At 32.7% G+C, this 13,572-nt stretch overlaps 2 protein-coding genes across 2 annotated transcripts in view; one reads left to right on the top strand and one right to left on the bottom strand.

Annotated features, from left to right (window-relative positions):
• Positions 1-1,874: 1,874 nt before the first annotated feature.
• Positions 1,875-3,953, bottom strand: LOC132724665 (uncharacterized). The gene is made up of 2 exons (XM_060709598.1): positions 3,848-3,953; positions 1,875-2,645 (listed from the first exon to the last, which is right to left on the bottom strand). Exons 1-2 carry the CDS (start codon positions 3,941-3,943, stop codon positions 2,049-2,051), a joined length of 693 nt encoding a protein of 230 aa, XP_060565581.1. The 5' UTR covers positions 3,944-3,953; the 3' UTR covers positions 1,875-2,048.
• Positions 3,954-11,048: 7,095 nt separating this feature from the next.
• LOC132724664 (uncharacterized) overlaps positions 11,049-13,572 on the top strand; it is a 37,339-nt gene continuing 34,815 nt past the window's right edge. Inside the window, exon 1 of the mRNA XM_060709597.1 lies at positions 11,049-11,115. The gene's annotated coding sequence lies outside the window, so the exon portion shown is untranslated. The remainder of the gene's footprint in view (positions 11,116-13,572) is intronic.

Raw genomic sequence — 13,572 nt, 5'->3', positions numbered from 1 at the left:
TTCATTTATTATAATTATGTGTTGTAAAAGCTTTTGTGCCTTGAGGTATCTTTATACAATGTTTATTTGATTATCATAAATATCTCTAAAATCAGTACAAACCTATGTAACTATGTATTTGATTCTTTGTAAGTTTTTAAAGTAACATGCCATCAAATGAGTAAATAAATCTTCAAAGTGTTAAACTTCAGGAAAATGTATGTATTATTCAAGAAATGTATAAAATTTCATTATCAAGGGGAAACTTCGAATATATTATGCAAAATATGATAGAATGTACTATATCATCAACAAAAGATACTTCTATATATTTTGTCAAATTATAGGTAATATATTTTGATAAAATTAAAACAAATCTGGAGATGTTTTACAAGTGTAACTGATTGTTGGTAACTTATTGGCATTTAGTGTAATGGTTTCTGTTAGATTTTTAACTCTGCTGAATTATAACTTGTATTTGCCCTTTATAATAGTCTGTCCAGGAAATATATATGCTTACAATTCTAATATTTACATGACATGTTCCAAATACACAGTTTTATACTTTTAACATTAAAATGTACAATACAGTAATTCATGACAAAGACTGCAGTGGCTAGTTGTTGTAATACATTGTACAGTACAATAAAAAAAAATGCATCAGAACACATAAACTATGTAATAATTTGTTGAAAAGTACACAGACAACATTGTGCTTTATTAGATAACCATGTCCAATCATTATTAACCATGCCAGTAAAATTTAAATACAAAGCTCACATTTTTAACAAATAGAAAATCAGATATATCGTATTATATCAAATTTATATATTGCAGCAACATCTTTCCAATAATTCTTTTTTATGCATCAATATCAAATTATCTTTGAGTGGCAGCATGGCCAAGTGGTCAAAGCATTAAACTAGTAAGCTAAGGATTACTGGCTGCATGGGTTCAAACCCCATTCATGGTCAAGCTGCTGTTTCCTTGAGCAAGAAACTTTACATTCATTGCTCAGTTATAGTTGGTTCCAGGAACAGATTGAGAGTGTTTCAATAAGCTTGTAGCTTCCAACAAGATCAAACTAAAATAAATCAGTATAAACAAAACTGAATTATCTTTCCTCTATTACATGAAATACGACAGTACACCGAGTTAATTTGACAGAAGGGCAAATACGTGTGAATAAGTCAAGCGTATAGACTAATATAACAACACAAGTTTAAGAATTTCAACCATGATCAAACAGTCATGCGTTTAATAGCTGCATTTGATAAAAAAAGTCTTAACTTTGTAGGCTTAAAGTAATTGAAAAGGTTGTGTAAAAAATGTTGGTATATTCATCAAAGTATTGCACATGAAACACAGAAATGCATTTCTAGTGAAGCTAACTTCTATGATTGTTCTTTCCTATGATATGTTTAGTTTTCTGTTGACTAAATCCTAATCTATATCCAGTCTTAGACAACATAATTATAAGGTTGAAGTTTATCTGATTTGTATGTGGAGAATTTGTTTCATAATCAAAAGTCATTATATTTGTCTAGTTAAAAACGTAAATCTGAATATTTGGAGATAAAGCTCAAACAAGTTTATATGTAAAACTATGACAATTAAGATTCAAAACAATTGTGTCCAAACTGTTATATAAACGCTGCAACTAGAAGTTTTCTAGCCTGACTTACTTAATCCTTAAAAAAACTTAATATCTTAAATGGACTTGTCCATCTTTCAATCTGGACATTTTTAAGAAAAATTTAAAATAAGTACTGACTGAACAGTGCAATGATCTGTGAGTACAGTTTCACTTTTGCACAGTTTGCATGGGTAAGATCAGTTGCAGCCATCAGGTTAATAGTTAAAATTGCAAATATATATACTAAACAATGCCTTCATATTAGTAACAATAATCATGTACAGATTTATTATATCAGATCTATTAAAACAAACAATAAGTATTAGTCTATTCATTTTTCTCATTTCCAACAACAATGTTGGAAAAAATGTAACAATAATATTTGGGGGCTTTGCTAAAATTTTGACTACAAGTAATTATCAAGTAACAACTATCACTCAGCCATAGGCTGTGAAGAAACTGGCATGTCTGCATGCGGCAGTTGAGCCGTTTGCTGCTGGATGACGGCCGGTTCCGGTGCTGGCCAGGCCTGCTGCACCGGAGGTTGAAAATCTAGCGTGGTTGTCTGTGGTTTAGGTGCTGTAGGGGGATGAGGTACAAATTCGGACGTTACAGTTGCTGATGGTATAACAGGTCTCATTGTCTCCTCATTCTTAACTTTTGGCTTAAATGAAGTCCATGTGAGACAAGAAGCTACTGATTCTCTCCCCGTGCTTACAGCAGACATCGCTCTCTCTTTACGATTTAAAAGACTTAATTTTAGACCTTCATTGTTCATAGCATCAATTTCTCCCTTATTTGGAGCACTTTTACCATGAGCATATCTGTACGATGTTGTTGGTACTCCCTCAAATGATGTTTTAGGACGTTTCGTTAAAAGCTGTGTTTTAGCATCTGAACTCATAAAATCTACTTTGTAAGTAGTAACTAATGGTCGGGACTTTTCAATAAATTCCCTTTCTGGCATCCAGGTTATAAAATCATTTTTAAACTGGTAAGTGCTGTTTGGAACTCTCCTTCTACCCAAACCCTGAAACAAGGAACAAGACTTAAACTAACTGTAACATCATAAATGCTCCTAAAAAAGCAAATGCACATGAATAATTTCCATTTTACGGTGCGGCATTACCCAGGAGATATGAAACAACACTTAAATTTGAAATCATGCATTTACACTTACAAATGAAATGTCTCCACACCCCAATTTCTTACATGTTTTGTATTTCTTGCAATAGATATTGAGCAATAACCATTTTTTTCTATAATTTGTCATGACCTTGATTATTAGGGTATCAAAGAAACCAACAAGGTCATATCCTTGCTGTAACAAATTCATCAATTTATAATAGAAATTTCTTGATCTCATTATAAATTCCAGCATATCAAAGTCTTATCTTTTCAAGCTGTTGAGCAGAGCTTATGAAAATTACTGCGATTAGTACCTTTGACCCCAAAAAAACAATAACCATAGGCAAATACCCTATGAAAATCTGAATTTCTTCAAACACTGAAATAATAATATTATAAAGTTATTTTAAGTCAGGTTATATGAAGATTGATTTAAGTTAGATTGATCTGATGTAAAAAATACCTCTCTTACTTTATTTGGATAGCCTTATAATGTAAGTGTGGTTGTTCAACATCAAACCAAAATAATAAATAGTGTTGTGGCAGAGTGGTTAACACTTCATACTATTAATCTAAGGATTGCTGGCCGCCAGTGGATTCAAACCCTGTCATGGGCAAGCCATCGTTTCCTTGAGCAAGAAACTTTACATTCATTGGTTGGTTCCAGGTATGGATTTGAGAGTGTTTTAATAATCGTATAGCTTCCAACACAATCAAACTAAAATAAATTTGTGTGAACTAGATCAAAATACATCAAATGTCTGAGATGAGCAGTGATTCTGACCAAAAATGCAGGCCATCTGTTGGTTTACAAATGAGTAAAGGCAGGGCAATAATTTCATGAGCTAATAGAGCATCATATTAAATCACAATGACATTTGTTGGCTTATGTTCTGTAGACACAATCAGAATGAAAAATAAACACACTTATGCAAATGCCTCCTACATGTAACTGCTTGTAAATTTTGCCTAATATTATGCAGAGTTCTGAAACCCTATTTGTTGTTTTGTTATGTTGATGCAGGACCAGAATGACATGGTACAAACCAACAAAGAAATGCAGTAAGTAAAGCTTAATGTAAAACATGGCATCATCTATCTTACCTGTTGGAAAATAAGTGCATCATTGAGAAATGCTTGTCTGTTGTCATGGTGAGAAAATACATGCTTTCTTGGTGGCTCCTGAAACAGTATAAACATGGAAAACTTAAATTTCTTCTTGTACTAAACCTATCCTCTTTCTGGAGCACATGACCCTAAGGGACATGTTAACAAGGAAGTAAATCACCATTTTGCTATTTGTTAAAATAGCTTTCAAATTATTTGTTAGTAATTAGTGTAAATGTTTTAGATCAGTGAACTTGTCTTTTGACAGATTAACCTCAAGTACAATAATGCCATCTAGCATGCTAAAACAGACATGAATGATATGAAGTTTGAAGGCTGCCAGGTTCAAAGTACTAAAGCTATTCACTGGAAAATATATCAGTATTCAATTTGCAATCAAGCTGACCAATGGCATAGTGATTCTAATAGAAATTGTAATGTTGTCAATATAGCCACACATATATCCTGATATTGATGAGTATAGGTCAAATGCTTGTGAAGTTATAGAGATGAAATGGTTTTTAATGTTTGTGGAACATAGAAAAAGAAGAAGAAACTAGAACTGTGTCCAAAGGACACGGATGCCCCCACTGACAACATATAATTATATGGTATATAGTGATAAAATCACCAAAGGGCCATAATTCTGTTAAATTTGGTCGCAGCAAAAATTTCTTTCTTTACTACCATCTACACATTAAGGTTGTTCATCCCTGGAAGTTTAAGCGAAAATTGCCAATCCGGTGGTATAAGAGAGTGAGTGTGCGGTTCACAAGATCGACTACGGAGACGAGCAACAAGTGCGAAACGGCCTAAGTGGCTCGCACTTGTGGTGGCTAAAGAATGATGCACATGGAGGACACATGTCTATCGATGAACATAAGAGTCATGGCAAAACTTTGAAAGTGGTTAAAAGTTCTGACTTTGAAAACCCGTCAGTGGATGGTGCACATAGTAATGTTGACTAACAGAGTAGAATGGAACAGTATCTAATTATATTCGATTACAAGAGGCGTTCGGATTAGGACAGGCAGCGCTCGACTATTCTAAAGTGCGTTGATAGTTAAAGAGCCGTGATTAGGATGTTAAGATTTTTAAGTTCACAAAAGGGCTGGAAGTTTTTGTTTTATGAGAATTCATGTGTAGTAGGCCGTTAGAGAGAGTCTAATGGTATTACAGTGATTGGGCTTGACTTATTCGGAAGTAATGTCACAAGGTGTTTTATTAAGTATAATAATACTAATTACCTATGAATACATAAATTTGACAGGAAAGGTACAAAGGCTTGTTATTAAGATGTTTTATTATTATGAATGCATAAAATTGTCCCAAAAAAGGCACAAACCCTTCAGTAGTTAACAGCTTACTTGTAAGCAAAACTTTACCATGAATTTCTAAGTTGAAAAAGGGGAGAAAAATCAGCCTAAATGCAAGATAGAATTATGGATCTTTGTCAGTGACCTACAATTATGACCCTAAATGCATATGTGAAGTTTTAAATAAATATCTTTAATAGTTATTGAGATATGTAAAACTTGCATGTAAACATTAACCAAGAGACTAAGTAGAAAAGGGGATATGAATCAGCTTTAATGCAAGATAGAGCTATGGTACTTGGTCAGTGACATACAATTATGACCCTAAAATTACGACCCTAAGTGCATGTGTAAAGTTTCAAGTAAATATCTTTGAAGACCTTTAACCTTTAACCAAAATTTCTAAGTTTCAAAGGGGCAAATAATTCTGCAAATATTGCAGGCAGAGTTATGCAATTTTGCAAACTGATGTACATTGTTACTATAAAAAAGTATTTAAATTTCAATTGAATATCTCAAGCAATAATTGAGATATTTGACTTTACAAAAAAACTTTAACCAAAATTTCTAAGTTCCAAAGGGGCATAATTCTGTCAATATTGTAGGCAGAGTTATCCAACTTGTCAATCTGATGTACCTTGGTACTATAAATAAGTATTGTAAGTTTCAATTGAATATCTCAAGCAATAATTGAGATATTTGACTTTACAAAAAACTTTAACCAAAATTTCTAAGTTAACTAGAAATGTGTCCATAGGACACTGATGCCCCCACACGCCACTGTTCTGTCAATCCTATGACTCTAGGTCAAATATTTTTTGGACTACATGTGCCACAAGTTGAAAACTAAAATTCAACAAAGGGCCATAATTCTGTTAAATTTGGTCGCAGCAAAAATTCCTTCCTTTACTACCATCTACACATTAAGGTTGTTAATCCCTGGAAGTTTAAGCAAAATCTGCCATCCGGTTTAAGAGGAGTTGCGTTCACAAAATTTCTACATAGTATATAATGAAAAAATCAACAAAGGGCCATAATTCTGTTAAATTTGGTTAGAGCAAAAATTCCTTCCCTTACTGCCATCTACACATTAAGGTTGTTCATCCCTGGAAGTTTAGACAAAATCTGCCATCTGGTTTAAGAGGAGTTGCATTCACAAAATTTCTAAATAGTATATAGTGAAAAAATCAACAAAGGGCCATAATTCTGTTAAAATTGGTCGCAGAAAAAATTCCTTCCTTTACTACCATCTACACATTAAGGTTGTTCATCCCTGTAAGTTTAAGCAAAATCTGCCATCCGGATTAAGAGGAGTTGCGTTCACAAAATTTCGGGACGTACGGACGGACGGACTGACTGACTGACGGATTGACGGACGGACGGACAAGTGCAACGCTATATGCTCCCACATTGTGGGGGCATAAAAAGGGGCATAATTCTGTCAATATTGTAGGCAGAGTTATCCAACTTGTCAATCTGATGAACCTTGTTACTATAAATAAGTATTGTAAGTTTCAATTGAATATCTCAAGCAATAATTGAGATATTTGACTTTACAAAAAACTTTAACCAAAATTTCTAAGTTAAAAAGGGGCATAATTCTGTCAATATTGTAGGCAGAGTTATCCAACTTGTCAATCTGATGTACCTTGTTATTATAAATAAGTATTGTAAGTTTCAATTGAATATCTCAAGCAATAATTGAGATATTTGACTTTACAAAGAACTTTAACCAAAATTTCTAAGTTAAAAAGGGGCATAATTCTGTCAATATTGTAGGCAGAGTTATCCAACTTGTCAATCTGATGTACCTTGTTACTATAAATAAGTATTGTAAGTTTCAATTGAATACTTTACAAAAAACTTTAACCAAAATTTCTAAGTTAATAAGGGGCATAATTCTGTCAATATTGTAGGCAGAGTTATCCAACTTGTCAATCTGATGTACCTTGTTACTATAAATAAGTATTGTAAGTTTCAATTGAATATCTCAAGTAATAATTGAGAAATTTGACTTTAAAAAAAACTTTAACCAACGCAGACGCGGACACCGACGCCGGGGCGACTACAATAGCTCTCATATTCTTCGAATAGTCAAGCTAATAAATGAAATAAATGAATGAGTTTATATAACTTCTACAAATGATCATGCAGGTCAGGTTACCAAATTCAAAGCATAAATCCTTAAACAGAAATATCTTAAAGACAAAACTGATAATGAACAAACTGTCACTACTTCTTCATGTGACTTTTAATAAAGACTTTTACTGTTTTAGCCTTTCTGTACAGTTATTATATAGAGAATGAATTTGAATTATATAGCCAGTCAGAAGGCAGCAAGGAAACGCACGAGCAGAAAATTAGATGGAGATCCGAGAGCAAGTGTCATATATGTATGATATACTTGCGATCAAATTCAGGATTAGTATTTGGCAGAATATATCCAATTTTTTGTTATTTCAGCGTTATGGCATTTTCATAAGAATAAAAGATCATAATTATATTGGTTGTAGTACCCGTTTCTGAGAAACAAGGCTAGATTCTCATTTTATAGTGACCTGGTGATAACAGGTTCAACATGCGGGGAGTAAAAGGCAATGACAAAACCGCGATTGAGGCGGACAGATAGAACGTGTCTGTAGGTGCAGGGGCTAGCTAAGCTGCTGTATTCACATATAAAGTCTGCGCGTGATTTGCTTCTGAAATGACCATAGTAACCAGTTGGAAACTGAAATAAGAAATGAAAGCCTACGTGTACATGTTCATTTACATTAATATAACATACAATATAACATAATTAGATATAACATTATTTTGTCATTGAAAATATCTGCAAAACTAATGACAGTGTGTTGTTCATAATGGAATAAACATGATGATGTAATGTTATTTAAACACATAAATGTATCATTTCATAACATACCTGCAATAACATTTATGAAATTTTTCTTCATAATACAACATATAGAAACAGACATGTCATTTACCTTTCTAACACAATATTATTTTTTCTACATTTGGAAAATGATTGTTATTTCCAACACACACAATTTTAAGGGACAATCAGGTCATTTTAGCAGAATTAAGTAAAATGCTTTCTCTTAAAGGAACTCCACTGAGGTTCATAAGCGTAAAACCATAAAATTTTAATTTCTCACATAGATCAACTGGTGCACCTAAAACGGAAATATATACAAAAGATAACTAAGAAATATACCTAGAAATACACTGAAAATCGTATTTTTGTGTTATTCTCAGTCCGATTTGAGTGAAAAGCGTTTAAACGCTTTTCAATTTCAGGTCATTTTTGACAATTAAAACAATTATTCTGGAAAAACGGAGCGAGCTAATGATCTGAAAATTTGCACATAAATTGTTGGTATAAACCTTCATCAGATAGAGTAATAATCTCAAAAAAGTATTTCCAGTCCCGTCATGTCAAAAAACCTCAGTGGAGTCCCTTTAAGACTCTAAAGGATTTGTTAGAAGCACAGTCCCAGTACTTTCTGTCTAATTGATTGCTAGTCGATTCTTCATACCTGCATATGACACACAAGAAACATTGTAATTAGGTATGTTAAGGTATAGCTAAACCAATGCTTGGCGCACCATAGGCCATCTGAAATGGACTGCTTGTATCTAAGATTAAAATATTTATAAAATTTAAGGTTTTAACCAAATTCACAAACTCAAAAATTTATCAACATTTCTTTAAAACTTTTTTAATTAATAACCTAAATAAGGCTTTATCTGTGCCTGTTAAAACAGGATTATTACTTATCATCAAGTGTTCCGAGTGAAATCAGAAGCCAAACTTCTCAGTGTGATTACCACCCTCGGCAGAATTGCACTGATAAGGGGAGATCACTGCGTAGGAGATTGAATGGAAGCGGGTACATATAATACTGAATGTTAATGACACCTTTTAAACGGAAAAACGTTCATAGGCTTTGCCTAATTTCATATTATAAATATGAAGTTATGAACTTTCAGATGAAAGGATAATAAACTGAAAGTAAAATGTTGTTTTTTTTGTAGTATCTTTTAATTTATAGTAAGATATTCTTTCAATCATTATGTTTGCACCACAACCACAACCAGAGGTCACAAGTCTAAAATATTTAAGCCAATGGCAAGAAATAACACAAGGAAAAAGACTTTCAGCCATAGAGTTGTGGATGCTTGGAATGCGTTAAGTCCTGAGGCTACATCATTGAATTCATTTAAGACAAGATAAATAAACTGTGAAATTGCCAGAATAAGTTTCATGTAAATTGTTACCAAACCCAGTGAAGTTAAAATGATAGGTAAATAATAAATTAACAGATACACATATAGTAGTTTTTAAAAGATATTTTATGTGTAAATAAAATGAAATCTAAGTAAAAATGTAAAGAAACTGATATAGTGCATATAACTAATTGAGGATATAGAGCTAAACATTCTCAATAACATTGAAAATATATGAGTCACAAAAGAAGTGGATGTAATTTACAAGAAGGGAAAACACTTCCAAAATGGCCTAAGAAGCTCAGCTTAGCATCCTTGACGATGTTCCGGCCTGAAATACTGCATGAACTACATGAAGCATGGGTCTATGCCGAGCATTGGACTGGCCACTCTATATTGGCTTTGCAAAATGTTCAATTCAATTGTTTCCTTTTTTTAATGAACAACTGAAATAAACAGAAATGTTGTTTACTCTTAGACAGGGACAAATTTAAGGACAATGTATACCAGGTAGATTGTATGTACATAATGGCTTTTAAGTTATACGGGGAAGTCAAAGACCGGGCCCGCGAAGCGGGTCCGGGCTTTGGCTTGCCCGGCTATAGACTACACGTGTATATTTAAAAGAAAATCAAATAAAAAACAATTAAAAAAATATATAGAATTCTATACCTATCAATGAAATTTTCAGTGTCAGTTCTAGTCGTGCGCCGCCATTTACAATGCAACTCAATGATAATAGGCGGGGTATTCCGATAACGGAACAAATCTCAACTTTTCGGATAAATGATAATTGTCGAGTGTTCCGAGTGAAAACGGAAGCGGTGCATGTAATACCGAATGACAACTTTAAAACGGAAAGATTAAAAGGATTTTTTTAAACGACTTCCCCGTTTATAGGCTTTGCCTATTTTCATATTATATATGTACATGCAAATATATCATTTACATGTACATGTATATGCATAAATCTGTATGTTTGGTTTGGCCTAAATTAGGATACTGTAGTTGTCTGACTCGGGTAATAAAATGTATGAACCAATTATATATATAATTTATTGCTGCTACTGAATAATGGAAAGTGGATTTAAGGAAAGTTCTCATAATTAATTAGCTCACATGATAAAGTAGACCACCAATGGCCCCACCACTTTGGGCGTTGAAAAAACAAATATTATTGACGTTAATTCCATGCATCATGGGATACCTAGTTAAACATAACACACATCAGTGAAAAATATATCTGAAATTCTAACCCAACTGCCTTGAATTTTAGTTGACATCCTGCTTCAAAAAGTCATAGTATCCATGTAAATGAAATTTGGTCTGTGTACACAACATTTGTTTACCGTAGTTATTGAGTGTATCCAATCAGAATGATGACTGGACTGTCTGTATTTTATTATTCGCAAACGACAACTCTTTATCTACAGACCGTAACACATTCTAAATACTTTACTTGATGTATTTGAATGAAGGAAAGCCGATTATTCTTAACTAAATTTTGTGCTCTTTATGGTTTCATTGTAATACTGTGTTCATGTTATATAAACATGATTTACAAATGAAATATGCTTGAAATTGTTTATCACGTACCGTATAATAATTCAATCTATTATTATAACTGGGACCATATATAACTCATTGCGGTCAAATTTGCGAACCTGTTTCTATCATCAAACGAGTCGTCTGCAAAGCAATGCCGGTTCTGCTTTAAAGGTATATAAGCTACTGGTGCCTCATATTTCCAAGGTACCCATATTTCCAAGGTATATGGCTTAAACAGTTTAAAGTGCCTCCTAGACTTAATGAACCTGCCAGTAGTTTTACTTTTACTATTTCATTGTATTTTTATCGAAATGTAACATATAGATCTAGAACTAAAAAAAATTATTTTATTCAGATTAAGAGCAAAGTTATTTAATATTTCACCATTTTTCTTTTAGATTTCATACCTTTTAAAAAAATCTTCTTTCTTAAAGAACCATTGAGGTATTTGATAAATGCCAAAGAGAAAATCGCCCCTTACAGATGAGCCTAGGTATAGGTGTACAAATAAATAAAGTTTACTAGAGCGGGTGTGGGTATTACCGAACGTGCGTGTATTTCCGAACACAATTTTTTTTCCACCATAACCTTCTTAATGTTCTTCTTATAAGGCAGTGACATCAGAAACATGATGTCACTTCCTTTCCCGACATATCTGTAATATTGCCAACATGATACTTGACAAAGCAAAGATTTCCAAGACTAATTTACTACTACGCTTGACAAATATCGTCGATGTATGTAAAATCGCGGTGTATATAAATTCGCGGATTTTGTTTACACTTGGATAATCTCGTAAAATCTCGTCGCACCTGCCCCACAATGACGTAATATTTCTCGCAAAATGTGTCTACATATGTTTCGTGTATCAAACCATCACAAATCACACAAAAATGGGCAGTTTATTGTTTATTTTCTAATAAGTATAAAAAAACATGATTTTACTTATGCCCACTTATCTACCTTATAAGTAATCCATTTATATAAATTAGAAAAGTTTGTCAAACAATTCCCAGTTCCGGAAATTTCTTCAAGATGTGAAGGTCAGTCGGCCATGCTTTTTTTCCCAAACCGAGGCTATGAATATATTTACTGACCGATTTTGGATACCCATATCAGCTAACGCAAAAAGAGTCATTTCCTTCATTTAAAAATTAATTAGGTCTAACTTTAAGCCTATTTGACCAAAATATAATTGACAGAATAACTTTTATGTCATCATCAAACTTTAAGATGTAATCACTTGTTTAGATTACAATGTGCAAGCACTTGACCTACTTAAATGTTTTGCCAGAAATGAGGGTCATATGGGGAGGTGAAAATCGAATTTATCGGCTGTTTTAGTTTTTTTACTACTTCTTACATGTTTACAAAATAAAACTGCAAATAAGAAATAGATATAAAAAATTAACATTATTCTGAAAAATTGATATTTTCTCAGTTTAAAGTGACTGGAATTTTTGTCATGTGCACTGATTTGACCTACAATGACGTATTTGTAGTCGTCCGCGAATTAACATACAGTTCCAATATGGCGGCGGTCATGACAGACGCTTATTATTTAAAGTTACCACTGACAAATACGAGTGTAAGTTGGTGAAACTTGAACTGACTTGAAATTGAAAAAGGCCAATTGTAAGCAAACATTATGTGTATAATTTATTATATATCTTTTTTCCACATTATTTCTCACAAATGTGCCTAATACCGCGAATATACATCAATCGAGGATATGTACTCCGTTACAAATATTCTAATTTTAGATACTTGACGTCATAAGGTTATCTGGTCACGTGATTTTGATAAGTCACATGTTTCTTGTTATTTGTGAAACTAATACATGTACTGTGATATGGGAAATAACTCAATGTCACTTAGATATTTATTTACTGAGTTATTTGCATGTTCGGAATTACAAGCAGTTAAATTTTGTCATGTGTGTATTACCGAACGCAATGCTCACACTGATTAAAACAACACAGTTATCATTATTATAGCGTTATAAATTTATCTAAATACAAAATAAATAATTTCATACATCTAAATAAATAAAATAAATTAATTAATTAAGCAATTATCAATCAATTGATTAAAATAAATAAATAAATTAATTAATTAATTAATTAATTAATTAATGCTTTCATTCAACCAATCAAAAAGATATATAGAAAGATAAATAAATGAATAAGTAAATATAAAAATAGAATAACAAATGAATAGATAAACAAATAAATAGCTCTAGAGAAAGAAAAAAATGATCAGACAGACATAGACAATTTCTTTTTATGAATGAGCAGGGAGAAAAACGCAAAACGAGAGCGTAATTGAGCAGAATTAAAATGCTTGACCATGTAGCTGAATTAGATCGTTTAAACTCTGTTAGTTGAAACCAAGCATCAAAAAAAGGATGGGATTCCATAGTCCACCCCTCACAATACTGTCCCGGTCATAAGTTGGCCAGTTCTAACTAAAGTCTGAGGATAGACGTATTGTAGAATTGGTCATGCACGTCATGTCTCAATTATCGGCTATGGAGGCACAAGACAAGAGCTTGCACACACTTGAACTTGAAAATACTTTATGGTGAAAGTCCCTGAACAGCTTTCGTGAAAACAAACCTAGCAGATC

Source organism: Ruditapes philippinarum, unplaced genomic scaffold, assembly GCF_026571515.1.
Source record: "Ruditapes philippinarum isolate M1 unplaced genomic scaffold, ASM2657151v2 ctg703_1_1_1_1, whole genome shotgun sequence".
Lineage (NCBI taxonomy): Eukaryota > Metazoa > Mollusca > Bivalvia > Venerida > Veneridae > Ruditapes > Ruditapes philippinarum.
This window is presented reverse-complemented; position numbering and strand designations above follow the sequence as displayed.